Source organism: Gasterosteus aculeatus, chromosome 7 (genome assembly GCF_964276395.1).
Source record: "Gasterosteus aculeatus chromosome 7, fGasAcu3.hap1.1, whole genome shotgun sequence".
Lineage (NCBI taxonomy): Eukaryota > Metazoa > Chordata > Actinopteri > Perciformes > Gasterosteidae > Gasterosteus > Gasterosteus aculeatus.
In genome coordinates, this window is record NC_135694.1 from 17,992,670 (window position 1) to 18,015,659 (window position 22,990).

At 44.5% G+C, this 22,990-nt stretch overlaps 2 protein-coding genes across 6 annotated transcripts in view; both read left to right on the top strand.

The window, feature by feature from the left end:
• The first annotated feature begins 617 nt into the window (after positions 1-617).
• Positions 618-17,940, top strand: mlxipl (MLX interacting protein like). 5 transcript variants are annotated; one of them, XM_040181049.2, is made up of 17 exons: positions 618-3,321; positions 4,940-5,046; positions 5,190-5,272; positions 5,373-5,462; positions 6,107-6,148; positions 8,691-8,865; positions 9,381-9,461; positions 12,662-12,813; positions 12,888-13,482; positions 13,561-13,634; positions 14,080-14,356; positions 14,732-14,847; positions 15,568-15,690; positions 15,807-15,934; positions 16,075-16,198; positions 17,161-17,290; positions 17,408-17,940. In XM_040181049.2, the coding sequence occupies exons 1-17, from the start codon at positions 2,762-2,764 to the stop codon at positions 17,569-17,571; spliced, it is 3,021 nt and encodes a 1,006-aa protein (XP_040036983.2). In that variant the 5' UTR covers positions 618-2,761; the 3' UTR covers positions 17,572-17,940. The 5 variants fall into 5 exon arrangements, 4 of the variants coding, with proteins under 4 accessions (XP_040036983.2, XP_040036984.2, XP_077962276.1 ...); XM_040181050.2 differs by having other exon boundaries at positions 14,083-14,356; XR_013468261.1 differs by having other exon boundaries at positions 12,888-13,634; positions 14,732-14,842.
• Positions 17,941-18,391: 451 nt separating this feature from the next.
• The window catches only part of srrm3 (serine/arginine repetitive matrix 3), a 57,585-nt gene continuing 52,986 nt past the window's right edge, over positions 18,392-22,990 (top strand). The window contains exon 1 of the mRNA XM_078106152.1: positions 18,392-18,619. The gene's annotated coding sequence lies outside the window, so the exon portion shown is untranslated. The remainder of the gene's footprint in view (positions 18,620-22,990) is intronic.

Genomic DNA, 22,990 nt, shown 5'->3' on the forward strand with positions numbered 1-22,990 from the left:
AGGAGAGTTTAAGTGTGCCACTTTTCTCTGGCTGAGAAGTCCGTCCATAGCGAGCTCTTTGCTCTTTGCTTGCTCGAAAAACTTGAACCTCCTCGCTCGTGCGCTCTTATCTGCTCGCTCGCAGTTTTTCTTTTTGACTTTAAGGGGGCGACGCAGGTACCACGGTATCCTCTTGGTATAATGCTTTACAAACCCCGTCTTTGGATTGGCTGGATTTCATCTCTGAGTGGACAGAAAAAATACAAGTAAAATACGGTATGAATAGTAGAATCTTTTGCGAAATAGAGAACCAATCTAATATGACCATCAATAGTTCTCAAGAGCAGTGATGCCTACAAATCTTCCGGGTACGTTGCTAGAGACAGATTTATTTTCTAAATGTTGCTAAATGACGTTGTGATGTCATTGCGTGATGACGTCATGTAATAACGTAAATCTGCGCCATTACGTAGAATACAAAATAACCTAAATTGACTGTCCATATCTGCCAAAAAATATGATTTGACATTTGTTAGTTTAGATTTGTTTAGCACGTATTTTTATTTATAGAACTAATACAAACAACATATTTGATATAATCATATATTTTTAAACACAACATATTGAATTACACATTATTGAACAATTTTATTGTATTAACTAGTAAACCTACACATTCTGAACAATTATAGTTTCAGCAGTCTTTTGGTAGTTAGCTAACATGCTACCAAACTGGAAAACAATTATAGATACAAGCTAATAAGGTATATATGCTATTTTATTAAAGAAGCAACTTAACTCAAATAATGATGTGAGCACTCTTTCCAGCTGTCTGCAGGCTGTTGTGCAGCCGACTGCTGCCTGTGCACGAGCCGGTTGTCTGCTATTGAAGTCTCACAATGCACTTTTGCAGCCAGGCACACGTTGTTTTTGTGTCATTTAGAGGGAAAATGCGTGCATTTTAGCATTTGAGTCACTTTACAAAAGGAAAGTCCTTTCCCCGGTACAGCCTTTTCGAACTGTGCGCGTGTGCGTGTGTGATTGGCTGCACATTCAAACATAGCGGGTCGCACGTTGATTTCTTGATATTCCTTTCTGCCGCCAAACTTACAAAAAAAAACTTCATTCGTGAGAAAATAAGTTAAATCCATCAAGGGTTTAACTATCCTTCCCTCAGGCTCTAACTTTACTTTGTGGCCGGTGGTCATGTGTATAGTAATTAAATGACTTAAATAAAACATGTTTAATTCATATTGCAGTTAATAATCAAACATAACAATAACTAATATCTACAAACTACAATTCTAACACTTTGATCACACATATTAGAATTTCTACTGCTAGTCGTGCTCTTCTGCTTAAATTCCTAACACGTATCAACATTGATTTCATGAATTGTGGTTTGTAACAAGCTGTACACATTTACCAGATCCTGGTTGTACCAAACACAAAATGCTATTTTAAACAGTGTCTGGTGACTCACAAGGTATTGCATGTTTGTCAATCCCAATGAACTGCTTGTGAATTAGACTCTTCTGGGTCCCCACAGCTAGCAGGTAGGACTGCTAGACTTTCACTGATGCTGTCCAGATGCGGAAGCGGGTGTGGAAGGTTGGCTGTCTGAGTGAGGCCTCGGCTTTGTTCCAGGACTTTCTGCTTGTAGCTAGTAGGCCACCTCGCCAGGAGCTTTGTAGCAGCATCACCAAACTCAAACTAAATTCCTAGTTTCGATTAAACAGAACATTCCAACATTATGATGTACAGCACCGTGGCAGATCTTTTAGCCCTACAAAGGCTATTGGAGAATACAAAAGATAAATTGTCATGACCGTGACACGGCAGGAGAATGTTCACATACCAGTCCTTTCATCTTGGAATGCTGTGAATATTTCAGAGGAACCATGACCCATGTTTTGGCAATAAGTACAAATCTGCTTCATCTCCTCCTTAGTAGTTGCTTCATCACCTGTATGCTTCAAGGGCAATGGCCTCACAGCGCTGTGACTTTTCCACTCTGAAGGGGTTTCTTTTGGCTTTTAAAAGTGGAAATAGTATTAAAAAGTGGGTTTTATATGATATTGCATCCTAAGATATACTGTAGGAAATCAGGCTTGGAAACCCTGCAAGGATGACCATGTAGACACCTTCATCTCCAGAATAAAAATATAATTAAAGAAAAGCTATTAATTATTAAACATTTTCTTATGCATCATTACTCAGGATCACTGAACCGGAGGGCCCTAGTCTTGGCTGTCCCCTTTGAATCCGTGGGGATCATTGTAGATCTCCTTTGCTGACGGGTTGAAGGTGTATTGCATCCACATTTTCCGTAACAGCCTCTAGAAAACTTCCACCGGATGTAAAGAAGTTAACCTCCATATTAAGGCTATATTTTCAAGCACACAGAGGACGGTGCATTTTGTGCCATCACTTAACATTGAAAGCACTTTTGTGAGCGGTGTCCTCTATAAACAGTAGCAACAAATAAAGGACAAGGCCTTTAAGTACTTCTGTGCACATGACCGTTGGTTTAGGTTGGCCTAAATCTGTGTGCCTATCCTATAAGAATATTCTAAATTACGTTTTGCTTATTTTAAAAATGAATTTTTTTTTTATCACCAAGGCATCTTTTATATTTGACCAAAACAGGCCAACCCGAATGAGTAATGGTTACATTGTAAGTATAAGGCCAGAGATATCAGAAGACATCCCAACATAGTAACAATGCTATTTCCTAATAAGATGGCTCTATTAATAATTACCGTCTTCAGTGGTTGGCGGTATGAAGGACTTTACCTCCAAAGGATATCATGCTTGCTCTTACACAACAGTACACGCACGGACACACACACACGCACGCCGTCCCTCGCCGTGCAGTGGAGGCACACGCTTGTCTCAGCTGACCGATGAGGGGCCTCGGCGCAGTCAGCGAGCGCCTCTTCTTCCAGGAGTCAGCGGAGGGGGAAGGTTCACCGTGAGCCGACGACGACGCGCCATGGCGGGCGAAGGGAGGCTTTATTCGGACGGACGGAGCCAGCAGGTCCACAACTCCTCGGACTCGGACTCGGACGGCGGACCCGCGCGCGGGGTCTGCGGCGCGGGCCCGCCGGGCGTCTCCTTCCCGGGCAGCCAGGTGATCCACAGCGGTCACTTCATGGTGTCGTCCCCGCACAGCGACGGCGCGCAGCGCGGGAGGAAGAGCGGCGGCTCCACCAGATACGACTTCGACACGGTGAACAGGACGTGGTGCCACACGTACCGGTACGGCCCGCTGAGCTCCGGGAGCCTGAGCATCGACCCCACGCTGACCCGCCTGTTCGACTGCATGTCTCTGGCCTACAGGTGGGTCCCTTCCTGCCGGCGCGCACTGCTCACTTCATTCCAGGTGTCGCTGCACACACGCAGGAAGAAGTTTTGTAGACATGTTGCGTGTTGTAGGCATCAAGTTTTAAATAGCACAAATGAATTATAAATAGCTCACCTTGTAGGCTAAAATTGAAATGCGCCCCCCCCCCCCCTTTCCGTAAGGTAATCTTCTGTAGTTCTTAAGTGACATGAGGTGTTATGAGCCAATTAAATCCTCCACATAAAATGATCTGTTTGACCAGGTTTCCCTTTGTCAAGCAGATGTGTTGATGGAGGGATTTCACTGTCTATTGTGCAACAGTTTGGAAAATATTTACTGAAAGCTGGACTTTGATTCTAGTTGGCAGCACTGAAAAATAGATTTCAGTGTCACTGAGGGAAAGGAGAGACGATCCTGAAGCCATGCTCATTATCATTATAATGTATTATGTGTGGAACACAGATGTTAAACAACCAAATGTGCTTCTTTCCCTGCTATCTTTAAAGGGCTTTTAAAGTCGTAGATTCCAAAGTTTAAAAACATATATATTTTAAATGGTGAACAAACGTTGGCCTTTTTAATAGTTAATCAAGACAAGCATACCTCGATATTTACATTTTACAAGCTTTGCACATTAAAGACATGGAGGACTTAAAACAAACTGCTCACTGAATAAACAAAGAGGTGTAGGGGAGAGCAGGGTGGTCACATTCATTATATCTTTGGCTCATGGCTCGCCAATAAAGTTCTCTCGAATTAGAATCAGAGCACGAGTGCGTAGTTTTCTTTGGACTAAAACCGCTGAAGTCGAGGTGAGAGGAATATAGAAAATGTTCCGCTCCTTAGTATTTCTCTTCTACACAATGGATTTATAGCAAAACATTTTTTTCCCTTAAAAAGCTTGAAGGCAAAGCTACGTTTGCTACATTTGATTGCGGTTGTCTAGCTAACGAGTTGTTAGATGTGTTTCCTGTCCTTGCTCATTTTGTTTTAAGATGCGTCAACTTATGTATCTGTCAACTTATCAATACGTATCAACTTTCTTATTTAGTTCTTGGCTTTTTAAGATTTTCTGATTGGAAAAACATTGTGACAGCCGACCTGTTAGTGTGTGACAACCTTTCCTTTCCTATCTAACCACCGTATATCAAGTATATTAAATGTAATGTGAATCAAGGAGATCGGCTTAATTGGCTTAATTCCCTTTGGTGGTTTCCAGTAGAAATGCTGTCTCTGCGGGTTCGGAGAGTGTGAAATGCGGCGCTGTCGCGTCATTGAATTCATACGGCAAATGATTCCCCAGGCTTCCTAGCAACTCCCAGAGCACCTCACATTAGGAGGCCTCTTCCTCAGCACTCAGCGGGCTGAGGGACGCTGGAAACCAGCGCAAACAGCCTGACAGTGTTACCGGTAAATCAACTCATTCGGCACTATTACTCAAAACCAGGACAGGTCTCTGACGGGGGGGCGAGACTCTGAGGCCACTGAATATAGTGTCTGTCCCTCTCTACCCGGTTTTACAAATGGAGGAAAAAGCAGTGCATTGAACTTTTGTCCGGTTTCCATTTGAACGAATAGCGTATTTTCAAATTGATCTGTCTCTTTTGTTTGCAGCGGTAAGATAGTCTCCCCCAAGTGGAAGTCTTTCAAAGGTCTGCGGTTGCTGTGGAGAGATAAGATCCGTCTCAACAATGCCATCTGGAGAGCTTGGTTCATTCAGTGTGAGTCCACCACTCTTCAGGACAGAACCAATTAGTGACGAGACGTAAAGGAGTAGTCAAACATGAGGACACGGCAGTGAGCACGTGTGTTGTTCTTTCTGTTTGAATGGACCTGTTGATGTTGCCCTGTGTGCTGTCTTTAGACGTGGAGAAGAGGAAGAGCTCAGTCTGCGGGTTCGTCACACCGCTGGAGGGCTCGGAGTCCGATTCCCATCGGAAACCTGAAGTGAGGGATTTGTGACCAATTCATTAAATAAAACATTTGGATTTATTCTCTGATGAGTTTGTAGGTCTTATGCTCGGTTATTTGTGCAACATTTCGACAGGCAATCGTATTAGAGGGCAGCTACTGGAAGCGAAGGATCGAGGTGGTGATCAAGGAGTATCACAAGTGGAGGATTTATTATAAGAAGAGGGTAAGAACACACATTTCATCTTATGGATATGTTTGGCTGTGTTTGACCTTCATTCTCCCAACTTAAAGGGACAGTTTACCCCAAAATCCCAAATGCCTTTTCGACCTCTCATCTGAAGCGCCATTTATCGATCCAGTATATTTTGATGTTTGCATTCTCTTCAGTATAACGGGACTAAAGTTTAAAGATGCAAAACATTTATTACATTTTAAGAAATCACAACCTTTTTTGATGCTTTTGATTTTGGGGTAAAGTGTCCCTTTACGCTCAATCTGCGCATCTGCCATTGCAACCACTACAAAGTGGTACAGCCTCCTTCTCCCTATCAGATCTGCCCCTTCACAGCATCTCTTTAGTCGCATACTATGAATCCTTCTGCTGTGGCTGATTATATTTGACATGTATCTCAACAGCTAACTGTTGTTTAATTTGACTTCATTCATTAATGTTCATAACGTATGATTCTGTCTCAAGACATTTACATCAACCTCAGCTGCAATTTGTGTTCAGTGTTCATTAACAAATGCTAACATGCTAACACGCTAAGCCAAGATGTGGAACATGGCAAGTATTAAATCAGCCGGTTCTAGGCTCTTGATCTTGCTACGAAGTCCAACTTCACACTGTTTCTTTTTTTTTTGCAGCTTCAGAAAAAGAAGGACGATATTTTATCAATGCTGCAAGAGGTAAGCCAAGTCCCTGTCCTTTCGTCTGGTGCTTTCTGTGGATTTTAAAACAACAGTCAAATATATTGATTTTTACCGCTAACAACTGAAGTAAGCCGACTAACCCGCGCGCGTGTGTTCGCGACCTTCTAGCAGTGTTTACTTTTGAATGCAGTTTGAATGCCTTTTTTTTTTAGCAGAGGGAGGATCCAGCGTCTCTCTCTGCTGAGTGGAAAGGCAAAGAGGGGATGCAAACAACAAGAAAAAATGACAGAAACATGCAAAACAAGTTGCGTCATTTACACATATTTATTATAAGCAGCAAGAATACGTCCAACGCCCCTTCAGGCTTTATCTTTATTCAAGGGAAATGGCTGCAGAATTTAATGTCTATTATGTGAAATGTCAAATCTTATCTACTTCCAGCAACGTCCATGATAACGTTCACGATAGTATTCACATGATAACGTTCATGAAAGTACTCGTAAGCTCATCTCTGGCATCATCAGCCTCAGGTTTACCGTGTCATTGGAAGCCCTGGTACTAACTCAGGTCAAAGATAATATCTGTCTGTCTGAAGCCCAAACTGTTGATGTATTGTGCTGCACTTCAAAGTTCACATAGAGCCGACGGGTCAAAGATCACCAAGCCGGGTTTTTATGCCTTGTGTTCTCAAAGCGCTATCTCTCCTTTTTCTGAAGAGATTAACTCCACTGGACGGGGAATAAAACCTCAGTAAAGCCCAGAGTTTGTTTTTGTAATTTTAAAAGAGTTGTCCATGTTCTTTTTGACAGAGGTTGTCAAATCTCTGTTAAAAAGAAGCCCCAAAGTTCAGCATATTCCATAGCCTAATTATTAGTCGTTTCTTGTAAGCTAAGTCCTGCCAGGTTACCAAATCGGGTCGTAAATATTGCCATGGACGCTGGCCAAAGATTTGGATAAGGGGCGAAGTTATAGTTGCAGCAGTTACTTAAAGTCAGCTTTAGACTGCTAATCTTAACACTTTCTGGGTTATTAGGACTATGCCGGCCTATATTTTATGAAAGCTTTTAAGATGAATTACTTGAAAAGTAAACTGTTTCTCCCCCTGAAAATGTTTAGAAAAAATTCAGTGGCATTTAGGGCCTCTCTGCCAAGCTTCATTTGTGTTCAGTGACGGTGTCCTTGGAAGGATTTCACCCCTCGAGAGGATCCCTGGTCCCAAAAGCATTTAAATATAATACTACAATTAGATATCCCTTTAGAGTTTAGAGGATACATTCAAACAACTTTGATGATCCACAGCCTTTTCCTCTTGTGCCGTTAGCGGCGCAAAATTTCATTTGGGCAAAATATGACATTCCCTCTGAACTCGGCTGTAATGGTGTTTGGTCGCAATCGGCAAATATCAACATGCTTGTGCTCTGAAATATTGTTATTTATAGTGTGGGTAAATATTACAATAAAAACTCTAGAAAAGTAGCGTTAGCGTCACTGTGGCCGTATTAGTATGCAAACGTTAGGATTTAGCTTTACCACCTCGGCCCTTAAGAACCACTGCTCTTGATGTGCGTGTCCTTGTCTTCTCCTTCACTCTGTACGTTAGAAAAAGCGGCTTCACGCAGGACAAAAGGAACCGGTGTTTGGCTTTAACAGTCAGCTCTGCCTATATAACGAGTTTCTTGTCAAATGACCCAGTTTTTTGTACTTTTCATTCCTCATCCATTTGTTTGCAGGTAACGCCTCATTAAAAATAAAAATAAATAAACTGCCCTCGGATGTGACTTTCTACTTTAACCGAGTCGGAGGCAGCAGCCGTTTGTGTTGGTGGGGGACTCAGGTCTCGCTTTTAGCCGGCGCATAAATGTGTGGCTGCCAGAATTAGGTCAGGGACAAAAGGCTTCCACTCTTATTGAACCGGGGAGACATCAAAATAAAGAAATGAACAAAGCCGACATAATAATAACCTCTAAGAGACTAGTGTTTTTGAACAATGTGTCAAAAGTGCTTTTTATCATCATGCACCGCTCCCACACAATAATCTTACTTCATTTCTACTTGCACACACTCTGGTTCAAAGAAAAGCAAATTGAGAGGCAAATGAATAAATTATAAGAAGTGATGTCGTGTGCTAAGACGTAATCAAAACAGTTTCCTGCTCAATTTGGGCTTTGGAGAGGGCGAAGCAAAGCGGCTCAAACTGAGAAGAAAAAGGACCGGTCTGGAGCTTCATCTCCTGTGAGTGTTGAGAAGAGAATAGGCGTTAGAAGGTGCATGTCCAGAAATGAGATGTGATGACGGAAGACGTTTTGTGTGTAAATTGGGCCTAGGAGAGCTGGTTATATAGTCATATTTTTAAGGGATCTACTATTTTTGCGCAACAGGAAGGAGCTTCAAGCCGGTGTTAATTTAACCTTTTGTCCCTTTTTACACACATCTGCAGGTGCTGCGAAGACCAACCTACATCAATTCATCACTTTTTACGACCCCTTTCAGTCCGATTTGCAGGGAGATGGATGAATCAGGGATTGACTTGTCCTTAGAAGTTGACCCTAAGTTTGGACCTATGCTTGCTGTGCCCCAGGGTCAGCTGTGCCAGGCTAAGCTGGAGAAATGGTCCAATCAGATGTACCCGGAGCCGGAGGCTCCCCCGGTAGAGGTCCACATGTTTGACCTGGACTGCCTCCTGTCCGACATCTCTGACACCCTGTTCACTATGACGCAGAAGCCATGTCCCTGGGCCGGAGACCGACACGACAGTGAGTAATCAGCCCTAAATGATTATGAACAACTGGTGGCCACATGTCTTGATTATTTGGATTTTGGGGTGAAAAATGAATTAAAGGGCTTCATTTAGATTTTCTTTGTGTGTCCATTTTCATCAAATAACTTATGGATTGTAGTAGCTTTAAGCCATCTGCACCATAACCGAAACACGGAGGACCTAAGATTAGATCAACTGTATGTATGAATAAACAATTTGCTTTCTTGAGCTGGATAACAAGATCAACACCACTCTTGTGTTGTCCGTTTAGCATGAAGCGATAGCAGAGCACACATTCTGGAAAAAATTCATTATTGCCTTTATTTCATAGAGATTTTCAAAGACGTTTTAATATTTTGCCTCAGTTTTGTCATTTGGCTGCAGCTGATGGGTCACCGGGTCAGCCGAAGGAACCCACCTAATAAATAAAGAAATAAGGCTGAAGAAAACAGATTCACTCACTCATGTTTCTTTCTCTCATGTCTGACATGATGTTCTCTTTGTCCTCAGCGTACACCAACAATGCTGATATAATCCAGCCGGGTCTGACTCCCCTGCAGCCCAACCTGGATGATTTCATGGATATACCAGGTACTGTCTGCTTGATCCCAACATGCTGTCATTTTATTGCAGCAGCTCAATATTACTTTTTGGCCACGACATGTGGTACAATATATTTAATAGTCAATAGATGCCTTGCGAATGGATCCTGGTAAGAGATACCTGTGTTTTTCAAGTCATTAATTGTTAACTCCAATACAGGTCCATTTCTGACAAGGCCCAAACTGCAATGCTCAACCTGATTCATGTTTTCTCCATTCATATGCAAAATAAGTTTTCTAGTATTAAGTCTACAGCCCTGAATGTCAGATTCAGGCTAAGAGATCTCTTTTTACATGACGTGTTTATGTTTTTGTAAATGCGTCTAAAAAAGTGAGTTTCTGTGTCCGCAGGAATACAGTAATAAGGTTAGCGGGCGGTCGTTAGGGTTGAGCGAGAAGAACGTTAAAGAGGATGAATTTAACCTCAACCCTGGATATGAGGCCAGGGAATATAGATATGGATGGGGAAATGGTGGGCAAGATTATTTTTCAAGCATTTATGGTTAATAGTTTGATAAAAACAATAAATAAAAAGCAGCTGTTTTCAGCACACAACCCGTGAACACATTATAAACAAGCCGCTCAGGGCTACACATCAGACGGACACAGCTCTGTGCTGGCTGGTGAATGCAGCAAAGCAATTAGCAGCTGAAGAGCCAGATATATATTTGCCACTTGTAGGTCAGTGGAATAGTGTGACACAGTTGGTTGGATCTGTGCGTCCTTGTGTTCGACACATACAAAACGGGGAGCCACTAAGTGGTTAAAATGCTTAAACCTGCATTGTATTTATTGGCCCTCAGTGGGCGTGGCTATCTTCTGATTGACTGGTTGCTACCACAGCGTTCTTCAGTGTGTGAGTGGTTTGTGTTTTTGCCTTGTTACTTTAACCCGTTCACAGTGTGTTTTGTACTCAGATCCACCTCCTTGTGTCACATCTTGTTGCAAAAAAACAGCCTGTGGGAACCGTTTATAGCGCTACCAGAGATCAAACACTCTACAGCCTTTAAACATGTAGTAACCAGTGGTGTGTTCAAAGCGTGTTTCCATGGAATCCGCTAGTGCAGGTGCAAGTACTCTTGCATGTACTTTTTAAAATCCAGGACCAAATGTGGCCGAAACAATTTAATCAAATGATAGCTTTAAATGAAAAGCTATCATTTGTCACAAACTTTGTTTTAGTGCGACATAATTGATTCTCTTACGTCAACTTACGTGACTTACGCCAAGTCCTTTTTCTCTAAATTGAATACTTGATGACACGAGCAGGCCAGAGTTAAGCTCCTCGCTGCAGGGCACAGCGACTGGTCACTTCGCCCTTTGTGTTGCTTTCGGTGGAGCAATCGAGAGGCCCTGTGGCTACAAGTCAGCCTTTGTAACCCACGGACAAGCAGTGCCACACTGCTGGAACACTGTGTGTGTGTGTGTGTGTGTGTGTGTGTGTGTGTGTGTGTGTGTGTGTGTGTGTGTGTGTGTGTGTGTGTGTGTGTGTGTGTGTGTGTGTGTGTGTGTGTGTGTGTGTGTGTGTGTGTGTGTGTGTGTGTGTGTGTGTGTGTGTGTGTGTGTGTGTGTGTGTGTGTGTGTGTGTGTGTGTGTGTGTGTGTGTGTGTGTGTGTGTGTGTAGCTGTTCGTTCTCACAGCGTTGGAAAGGTTCCTGAGGGACCAGCTGTACGCCTCTCATGTTGGTCACAAGACCCAGGGAGCTAAGGAGTATCCGTCAGACCTAAGTTTAACCTGTGCGGAGTGCACACACGCTGGTATGTATTGTCAGATTTGTTTTGTGCTGGCAGAGCTTGCGTCATGCTGGATTTGTGTTACTGTTTGTCTTTTTGCTCTCTTCAATAAGCCAAAAACATATTTATTTAGACTGAAGCATTCACATTTTGCTCCTCAACCTGTCAAAAAAAGGCTGGTTTGAATCCAGTGTGATGTGAGGTAGTAGTTTGAATGACAGATGGCAGCTTACACCTTGATTGACCGACCACACATTGAGCGCTTCACTACACTTGTGTGAGGTGTTGGCTCTGTTTTTTCGTTTTCATGTTGTTGCTTGAGTTTTGTGAAATTTGATATGCAGAAGAACAGTTTTAATCCCAGCGTTGTTTCAGGCACACCTCTTATAGAAGAAGAGCATTTTATCAGATGGATTTTATTTTTCATAAATGATAGATCCTTAGTTCTATTTTAATTCTGTCTATTTGAAAGACGAACAAGATTTAAAATGTATAATTCTGTTATAACAACCACAATAATAATACAAATTGTAATATTTATTAAAATGTTTAGTGGGTTTTATTTTCCACTGCGCGTGTGTTTAGGATCCCATTGCTCGTTGCACCAAGTACCACCATCAAAAGTCTTCTCCCAGGTCACATACAGATAAATAAAACATCAGCCATCACTTAAACCTATGAATCCCAAACTGGGGGGCGGGACTCCCGGGGGACGGGACAGCGGGGGTTGTGGCTAAACAGCAAAAAAGATATAGGACACGCATAGGAAACATTGGACATAGGAAACAAGCAATACACTAAGAAATACACTATGATGGACAGATTTGTGACTGGAGCTCAAATCAGATGGTGGAAGAGAAGGTAAAAGCTGGAAAGTACAACAAGGCATATCTGTCCCTGGGCTTTACAAGCACTGTGGTCGGTCAGGAAGAGAGTGTTGTGTGTCTTAAGATTCTGGCATCTGAAAGTATGAAGCCCTGTAAATTAAAAAGACACTGGGAAACCCAGCAGCTCGATTGTGTGAACAAGCACCTTGAGTTTTTCAAGGTGGGAAAACATGTTGTTGGTATTTTTATGTTCTTGCATACTTTTGAATCACTGGTTTGAAATACTTCCGGTTGAATGAAGGTAAGTATCTGCACCGCTCCCGACTTTCATTTTAATATTTAAAGTAAATTTACTTGAAAATATATTTGGAGGGGTCTTAAAATGTTAAGACCACTTACTCAAATGGGACCCTGAAGGCTTTGGAACCACCGACTTAAACCAAAGCAAGTGTCAATGTGTAACTTTTTATTTTTGCCATGAAGTGGCTGCAGGTGTTGTCGAAGCTTGATTTAACAGAACTATTAGCTTTGGAGACTTTAGCTTATTCCATCTTTATCACCGCTCAACGTTTCTTCGTACTTGACCCCATGTTTGCGTGTGTGTGTGTGTGTGTGTGTGTTTTTGCCAGATATCTTTATGAACTATCGCGGCCAGCCCACTGAGCAAACTGCTTTTGCTGACTGTGGCTATTTCGAGAGCGCACCCAGCACAGCGTTTGCACCGCTTCCCTCCTCTGCGGGGACGACTCCTCATCTGCTCATCGACAGCCAGCTGGCTCAGGTACTGCTGCAGAGATACTAGCGAACCAACGGTGTTACTTATTCCCTGAAGTAAATCAAATCTTTCCCTCGCAGCCCAGTCTGGCGTCTGACAGTTTAGCTCAGCCCTCTTCCTCTAACAACCGGCCACACCAGACCGCTTCGGGCCAGGACTGCGGTGAATACCCCGCATCGAGTGTCATTTTAGGCACCATGCCTTACGGACATCAATCATACCCCGATCCAGCTGCTTCAATAGGATTCACCACCAGCATCGAGCAGCCGGCCCCTTCAAGTATCCCCTTTCTGTACCCACTGCCGTGCCACAAGTTTGGTTACTACACAACCAGCAGCGTGACCCCCTCGGTCATCACTCACACCGCTTCCACCGCGGGGGCCCAGGGCTCTGTGCACCCGGCTCCTGGCTACCCTCACGCGGGGGACGCGTACCCCCACAACCCCTGCCACTCTCTTGGTTACCCGGAGGGCGCGTGTGACCCGGCCCACGCGCTGCTGACCTCCGGCACCGCGGCCCACTGCTTCTCGGCCCCGGAGCAGGTGGTCGTCGCGGGGGTCAGAGGGAAGCACAAGCAGAAGACAGGAGGAGTGAAAAAAGTTGGTCCCTCTGTGTCCGCTGCAGCCGCACCCACTAGCTGCCTGGCTAAACTGCTCTCCTCCAGCGCCCGCGAACGTGAGTCCGTTCCGTCCCGTCGCCCGCCGTGGTTCTGCAAGAAACAACCTGCTAACTCTGTTTGTTTGTTGCTTTCAGGGAAGCCACCGCTAGGATTTGACACTTCTCTGGAGACAGCCAAAGGTCAGAGGTCATCGTCGCCCACCTCCTTGGTGAGCCTCTTCTTTAGTATCCCAAGAGCGGCGTTCATTAATTATGTTTTAACTGAGACGTGAAAACATCCCATTTACTTCCTCCAGCTGTTTTTTCTAACCCTCACAAATGGAGGGGGGGGGTCCATGGTTATGTACCTCCGACAGGCACAGATGCTTTCTCTTCTATTTTTTGGCAATTCTTAAAAATCAATCTTTAGCAGATGCTAAACAAGTAGAGGAAATAACACAATACATCTGTTCTAGAGCTTCCAATGTAGCTAAATACAAACAATTTTCAAATGGCCTAAATCTCATTGGTGTCAGCAGTTCATTTTTCACAAATCCCAACTATTTTGGTTCACGGTTTCAGAACATTTTATTTCTAAGATGTCTAACACGGATCTATGATATGGTGTAGTAATATGTCCCGGTGTAATACGTGGTTCACCTGTCTGTCGTTCAGCAGTCAAGCAGCAGCAGCACGCATGTGGGAGGCGCTTCGTCACATCTGCAGCATGGAGCGGGTTGGCTGGCAGGGATCCCAGGTTTGACGCCTCTGCACAGTCACAGCTCCCCCCTGGGTCACAGTACACCCCGCGTCAGCTCCTCCAGAAGCTTGGCCGTGTCGTCCCTGCTCACCCGCGGCTCATCCGCCCACACCGGCTCAAGCCTCCTCATTCCCAAGACAGAGAAACTATCTCCTGTCCTGCTCTGCGGTGCGGACAGGAGCAGCCTAACAGGTACAATGCTCCGAAAGCACCAAAGTCACAGGTTGGTGCAATGGGAACATTTTCCTCTTCAAACAACAAGCCTGTCTACATGCAAACATATTCATTTATTTTCAGAAATATAATGGCCATGAAATAAAAGACGCACACTTAAAAATAATATTTCTTCTTATTTAGTTTTCCTATCATGCAAACAAAATAAAATTGGAAAGTACTCTATATAAATAAAGGAATTTATATAAAGATAGAAAAATCTAATTAAAACAAATATAAATATTTGTCTCGTTTTATTTACTAGTGTCTAATCTATGATTCCATTATATATAATGTCTGATTAATAAATGTATTTATTTATTTTTTTCGATATATTATTTGTCTTTGTTTTAGTTCATTTTCCAGGACATACAGGCCAAATGTCACCGCCTAACCCATCGGATAAAAGCTTCAACTCCGAGTCCCCACACTCATGCTTCTCAGGACACGGAAAGATAGAATCAAGTAAGGTAGGACGTTCTGTCTCATTTTCTAATACAGAATGGCACTGAATATATATAAATGTACCGTATTTTCCGCACTCCAAGGCGCACTTAAAAGCCTTTAATTTTCTCAAAAAACGACAATGCGCCTTTTAATTCTCAAGGCGCTCTGCTAAACATGCCAAACCTCGGTCTACGATGGCGAGATGCTGAGCTGCGCTCAAGCGCGTGAGATATGGAGCTTGTTTCAGGGCGCGTCGGAGAAACAAAGCTGTCGTTCTTGCCGAGCACTTAATGAGATTAAAGAGTGAGAGACGGTGCCCTTTTCTTTACAGTAGCTGAACGATCTTAACGGGGAAATAAGTTATTCTAAAAGGAGCCCTTGGTAGGCGGCGCGGCTGGAGAGCAGCCGAAGATTTAAGGCGTGGATGGCGAGGGGGGCGGCGGGAGCGGACGCACCTCGCAGCATCGATCAGACCCTGAAAGCACCGTGTCCACCTCCCCAACCCCCCATCCACCTGCCCCGACGCCAAACGTTTGACTGCAGTATCTTATGCGCATTATAATCCGGTGTGCCCTGTATATGAAATTATGTTCTAAAATAGGACATTCATTGAAGGTGCGCCTTATAATCCGGTGCGCTTTATAGTGCGGAAAATACGGTATATATACATACACCGACTGTTGACCCAGCACTTCAATCTGGGTGTGATGTGCATATTTCTACAATGCATTCCTTATCTGCAGCAAACAGAGACCAGGAGGATAACCCACATCTCGGCTGAACAGAAGAGGCGCTTCAACATCAAACTGGGTTTTGACACCTTACATAACCTTGTGACAACGCTCAGCTCTCAGCCGAGCATAAAGGTACTCTGACAAGAGAACTAATAATACAAGGGGCGTCGCCAAAGTTTAACTAGAAAAATAAATGTGAAAACAGCTAAATATTGAATAATTGTGAACAATGTTGTCTGCTGGCACAGATCAGCAAAGCCACCACACTGCACAAGACTGCCGAGTACATCAGTAAGATGCAGCAGGAAAGAGCTCAGCTGCACGACGAGGCTCAGCGACTGCGAGAGGAGATCCAGCTCCTGAACTCGGCCGTCAAGTGAGACTTTCAGCCGTGCTTGACTGCTGGTTGATAACGGACCTGAAGCCTATTCTTTGATACTCCACATTGGTATTTCTCTGCTGACGCGGAGACGCACCTCCCCGCTTTGATGACGCTGCTTTTTTCTCTCCTAACAGCGTCTGCCAGCAGCAGCTGCCGGCTACCGGTGTGCCCATCACACGGCAGCGCTTTGACCACATGAGGCAGAAGTTCCGAGAGTACGTCCAGGCACAGACGCTGAGAAACTGGAAGTTTTGGATCGTATCCTTTGTGACTGTAACTGTGACGAGAGGTTAAACAAAAACGGGATTATTCTTACTCGGTATGAATCGAAAATGTGTGCAGAATATTTTCCAGTGATGGGTACTGAATTGATTCATTTATTAGTGTGTGTTTCATCATCAACCGGGTTCTTTAGCCCACGTAAGGAATATAAAATGTTGTTTTGTTCCCCAAAACCTTTTCTTTAAATCCAAATGAACTAATTACACTGAGCATTATGCCAAAGTGGAAGGAAAGAGAGGAGATGTTTTTAAAGTGCAGCAGGGATATGAGGATTTTACTAAAATGGTAAGAAACCAAAAGCTATACTTTGTATGGATGCAAGTATGCTAATGTAGTTTTCATTCAAAGAAAGTACAGTCTCCATCTCGGTTGTCTCAGTGTAATAAGGCAGATACAATTAATGTATTTGTGTTATAAATGCTAGTTGCATAGAATGTAATATTAACCCAGTCCAACTTTTTCATCAATATTTACCCAATCCATTACTGCTTCCCTTATATTGGAGGCAAGATACAAGGATTAGATTACCACTTAATCTTTGTGTGTTGCACAGATGCACATTCAGGGTGTTTTTCTTGATGTGAATATTGAGGTATTTTCCAAGAAGATATTTTCTCTTTACACAGAGACAAGATAGAAACATTTAGCGTATATTCGATTGGTGATTGTCTTGCCTTTCCATAGATGATGCTATGTACCAATAAGAACTGACATACTGGTTCTGTTTTGGACCAATAGTATAATGCTGCTTATGTAACAATGAGCCCTTTTAGTCTTGAATATCTAGATTTCTTATGTTTTAAAATATTTATTTTTTAAACTATGTATTTTATATTTGAGTGTATGCTGCTACTTTTAATATCAATTAAGCAACGTTAGGAAAACAAGAACTTAAGTGTGTCACAATTAATTTGCTTTTTACCTCAACTCCGCATCAGTTCAGCATCATCATCGAGCCACTGTTTGAGTCCTACAATGGAATGGTGTCCACTGCCAGCGTGGAGGACTTGTGTCGGTCCACTCTGTCCTGGATGGACCAGCACTGTTCCCTGCCCGCCCTAAGACCCAGTGAGTGCAGGACAACGACCTCCCTAAATGCAGATCTGAACCTGTTTTTCTACTCTGCGTAATCCTCATGGTTCCTTGACCCTGTAATGGCTGTAATCTGTGTTTGTCCTCTGTCAGTGGTTCTGAGTTCACTCCGTATCCTGAGCACCACCACGGCCATCCTGACTGACCCCACCCTGCTGCCGGAGCAGGCCACCCTCGCCGTTACCCAGGGCAACCCTGCCGCTGTCGCCCACCACTCCTTACGTGCCGCCACTCGGGACAACACACACCCCATGTGACTGAGAAGAACAGACTCAGCGGAAACCTAACTAGAATCCACCACAACGCACAGAAGATGTGGATCTTCTGTGCATGTGGATTTGCTGAAAAAGACTCGTCCCCCATCTCCTGGACTTTTAGTAACGCAGCGAGATTCCATATGAAGCGCCGCAGCTCAGCAGAAAGAATGTATTCCATTAAACCCACAAAAACCATCAGAACTATATGTGATGCATGCTTAAATACTCATGAAGGTACAACACACTTATACTCCACTCTAAACATATTTTTTATTTGGTAAATGAAGTTTAGTCCCTGTGAATAGTTTGAATTAATTTCTGTTTAAAAAAGTGACATGTCCTTGGTACAATATGTCTCTCTGCACCTCATACTTCTTGCTGTATTGGGTATCACTGTGCACTGCTCGCAAAAAGTAAGATAAAACAAGCTCTGCCTCGCTGGCAGGGGCTGTATAAGAATATTAGGTTAGGTTATGGATGAAAAACATTTCATTTAAATCTGGGCAAGAGGTAAAAAACAAAGAAACACTAATAATGGTATTAGGATTTAAACTGGTGCTAATAACATATCTGCTCTATTAAAGTGGTGCGTTGACCAAAAAAACAGCTCACACAATATCAGGAGCCTGGAACTGCAGTGAAACATAATTCAGCCATCAGTAGCTTCATCGTTTACACCCCCTCTCCTCCCGCGACACGTCGTAATGCAGAAAAGCGGGGTAGGCTTCTCGCCACCAGGGGGCGCAAGGCCGCCGTGCACTTTCAGGCGCGGGCTGCAGTTGCTCCTCCGGTCCAGGGGGCGGCGCTGAGCTCGCGGGCGGGCCGCGAGAGGCGCTGCGCGGTGGGGTTTTGTTCCCCGAGCTCCTCGGTGCGCTGTCCACTTCAGCACCACAAGCCGCGGGGCTGCCAGCTAACGCCGGAGAGGAGGCACCAAAGACGCGCCTCCACATCAGCACCGACCCGCAGCGCCGAGTCACAGACTACACGGCGAAACATCCGCCCCGGTGCGCCAAACCAGCGAGGCAGAAGACCGCAAGAACAAGTAACGGTAAGGGGGGTTTTATCCGAGGGAGCCGAAACGGGATGAAGTTGTTTGAGGCGGCGGGGACAATAACGGCAGCATCGCTGAATAAGAACGCGTCCCCCCCCACCGGGACCATGAATACTGTGAGCGCATTGTGCCGCGGGCCACACTTCTGTGACAAACGGCTTCACGCGATGCCCCGTTTTCCTCCTCGTTTTGCAGATGGTGGTGTTTTTTTTTTTTTTTTTGAATGGCTCGTTGATGTTCGTAGCCGTCCCGGGATCTTGTGTTTTGTCCGTTTCTCAGTCGCGGGGCATTTAATGTCCGCGTCCCTGGTTCGTCCATTTATTTTCTGTGAATCGAGGGGCGTGTTGTGTTTAATCGCCTCCCAGAACGCAGCATCACACCCTACTCGTGCAAACAGCATCGTCTACAATGTGTCGATATTAGTTGAACGAAGGCTTAATTGTCACGGGTTGAGTTAGTTAGTTAGTTGCATTGGACACATTATAAGCGATTATCTTACAACGACTCCTTTTAGCTCGTGTATTGTTTGGTCAATCCGGTGGATTTTAACGTTTTAATGACTCATATAATCTATTTATAAAATAGAAGGTCGGGGGGGGCAAAGCGACAGGTCAATATAGAGATTAATGGGGTTGTTTTTCAAACTATAAACTATGAAAGCACGAAGATGTAGATCACACACTAAGGATTCAGAATGAGGTCTTGGACTGCTCTTGGATTTTGCAGTTAATATCCTTTGCGGACAATTGGATTTACAAATTCAACGATCAAAACACATTTAAAATAATATATTCTAGTATTGTTGAACTATCAGTGGGAAGAAGAATTAAGAGTTCATCATATACAGTAAAAACCCACAGGGGGCGTCAAGTATTTGTATGTGTTTTCAACACAGGACATCAGTGCTCTAACTCGTCTCCAAATACATCCAGTAATGTATTATGACACCAAATATGGGTGCTAGATCTGTTGCATTCAGTGTTACAGACTCGAATTAGTAGATATACAGAAAATCAGTGGGCAGCTTTTCCCTAATCAATTCATCATTTCAGTCATTTTTCAAAGCAAGAATGCCAAATGTGTGACGTTACCAGCTTCTCAAATGTGCCCCCCAAAAAAATTCTCCAGGGCATTTTTGTTATTTTCCGATAAACTATTACTCATTGAGAAGGAATAAATAACCAACATAATTGTTAGTCGCAGGCCTGAACAATAACACAAACTCACAATCCAAACTCTGTTTCAAATTCCCTGACGGCGCACCGCTGTGTGACAACATTCCCAAACGGCCTCCAGCGCCTGACAGTTTGGCTGGTGAACAGCGGGTGAATCAGCAATCAGCAAGCACTCCCCTTGTGGCTCTAGAGTTAAAAAGGAAAAAGTCAGCAGGACCCGTGAGTGACGGGACAGCGACAGCGCTGACTCCAGCCCCACTGCGCCGGTCCGGAGGGATCGGCCCGGCTGAGGTAAGAGGCTGACCGAGGGATTAGCCGCTCATGTAGGAGGGGTGAGGGAAATGTCAGGCGCCCTCCTGCCTGCTCCAGGCCCACGTTGTTCATGGGCGAGCGTACCAGCAGCACCATCAGCACCACTCTGCAGCATCCCAGTGGTTTCCCTCCCCCGTGCCCATGCGGCCTGTCAGCGCAGGCCTCCCTGCTGGCTCTGTGTCCTACTTCCCTCTCTGCTCTCCTGAAGGGCGAAGCTGCTGTGGGTGGGGGGGTGGAGGTCGTCTTTGCTCTTTAGTGAAAAGCTTATGCCAGAGAGAGCGGGATCCAGAAAATTGGCCTGAAACATCACTTCCCGATTGCCCTTGGAAGTGCACTTGAGGTGTCGGCTGTGGAGTGACGCGTAACCGGCTGTGTGGAATCACTGCACGTGGTGATTCTATTTGATGGGCTGTGTTCCTTAAATCCAAGTGCCCTCTGGGGGTATTTCTAGGTAAGGAGTAAACTGCTGCCCCATGTGGGTGGAATGGATGTAGGGATGGACGATGATTCAAAATGATAATTTAATTTATTATTCAATGTTCAAATTTTTCATCACACTGCATTTTGTAGTGCCGTATTTCTCTCATAGCTTAAATCAGTGTTTTCATAATTGATCATTACGAGGATGATGAGCTCTAGGAGATCTCTCACAGATACACGACCAAAGCAAATCGTATTGTAATATGAGATAAAAAAATGGAGGAAGATTTAAAAGACTAGAAAATCAGAAAATTATTTCTATATTACCTAATTTATTTCTAGGCCCTTCAGCCCCACGCTTTCACAATATTTTAATAAATCAGTCATGTTTTAATTTAGTTTGAAGGGCAGGTTAATAACTTCTCAAGTCTCTTATATATTGAAACTCTGGTTCCCAGGGCTTTTTAATACCTCCTCCCTCTTTTGGGGGACCAAATCCACACATCCGTGTTCAAAGAATCCATCTTCAACTGAGTCAAAGAAACCCAACTGGTGTGTTCATTAGTTACCGAGGGAACGCAGAGCTCGCTGTAACTTTGGAAGAACATGTGACGGGAAGAAATCAACCAATGGCGTGACCTCCGACCGTCTCGTGCTTGAAGAGCTATCAGCATCTTCTATCAGACCCCCCAGCACGCAGGTTACCTCGGATGAATCGCTCCGGCTGACTAAATAGCACGCCACTCTTCCCCTGGTTACAGCGCATCCATTTTTAATACTCCTCCTTTACATGCACAAACAGGTACACTTTCTCTCTGTCTGTCTCTCTCTTTCTGGCTCACTCTTCTTTTTGCTTTTAATGCTTTACCCTGTTTCTCACACATGTATCATCGTGTGTGTTTTCTGTACGTATCAAATGCTTGGTCAAGCAATATTTGTAACGTGCTGTGTGTCTGTGTGCGTGGGGGTCGTTGCCCTTTTGTTTCCGTTCTGTATATCGGTGCGTCTGAAAAAGCTGGTGTCGGCGAGTCGAGGTCTGCCTCTCGTCTGCTCGGGGCCCTTCGTCCCCTCGCGTCCTTCAAAACGCACTTGACATTCAGAGGTGAATAAATTCTTCTTTTGATCGATTTGGATTCTTTTGGTGCTTCTGTAGCTCAACTCAAAGTTTGAGGTCAGTCTCCAACTGTGGAGAGCATTTAAGCAACTTGGAAGATCAAGGGAACGCCTACTTCTTCTGGTGATCAAAGGGAGCTTAACCCCAGATTCATCCTCATCAGGAAGCAGAAAACATTAGACCAATTTACATCAAGGACTGAAATCTGAATAATTCAACTGTGGGTTTCGGGGCTGTTTCCATCTGAGCCGATAATTGTTAAGTAAGAGCATGTTTTATTCAGTTGTTTTTCTCAGATCTACCATTACTTAAGTAAATACTAGCCTGATTATACATTATAACCAGTGCATTCTTTTCCCAGAGTTACCTGAATTCCATCAGATCCGGAGTCCCCGGCGTGGGCTCGTGCGCGGCACCGTGCGTGTGCGTTTGGGTAAGAGAGGTAGAATAAAACGGGCACATAAAACTGCGCTGCTGAAATCAATATACGGTCACTCCTCTCGGTGAAACTGTCACCCAGCTACTGCTCAAAGGCCACCGTTTGAATGCTTGTTAGCCATCTTTGGGCTGTGTGTGTGGGTGTGTGTGTGTGTGGGGGGGTACTGTCCCCTTGGGAGCTGCTTTGAAGTTCCTCAGCAGAGGTGAAGGGGAGGGGGGGGAGAGAGAGAGGCTGAGACAATGAGGGGGGAGGAGGAACAGGGACAATGTCTATTCCTGCACTCACTCTGCTCACCGTCGAGCTTCCCACCCCCCCGAATCATTTGAGAGCGACGTCATAGTGTCCGCATGACAAAGTAGTATCGTGGGAGGGGGGGGGCTGGGGCTGTGTTAGGAATTTACCAACATGTTAGGGGGCTCATATAGCCGTCTCGGTCCGCTCATGAATAATGGAGGGCATCAGTGTCGAGTTCCATCAGGTGATCCCGGTGTGCTTTTCAGGAGCGCGTGTGTTTATGTGCGTGTGTGTTTAAACGCGCGCGCGCGTGTGTGTGAGTGTGTGTGCGAGGGTGAGAAGAATGGAGGGAGGTGCGGTGAGAGCAGCTGCTGCGGCCAACACATTCTCAACGCAGAACCATCTGCCGTGCCGAGAGAACTAACAACACACACACACACATCCCACCCTATTATCTCCTCAGCAAAACACACCAGATATCCATCGCTCTGCAGTTTTTACACCCCGGCTCAGCCTAAGAGAAGTGCACGTATACGTTTTGTAATATTGTGGAGGCCAAAAGAAATACAAGCGCATTAATTTGTTTTGCAAAAACCAACAGAAAAAGTATGACCTTTAAATAATGCCCCCCCCCCTCCAGAGGCCCAACAGGAGCTCTCCAGCTTTGCCACAAG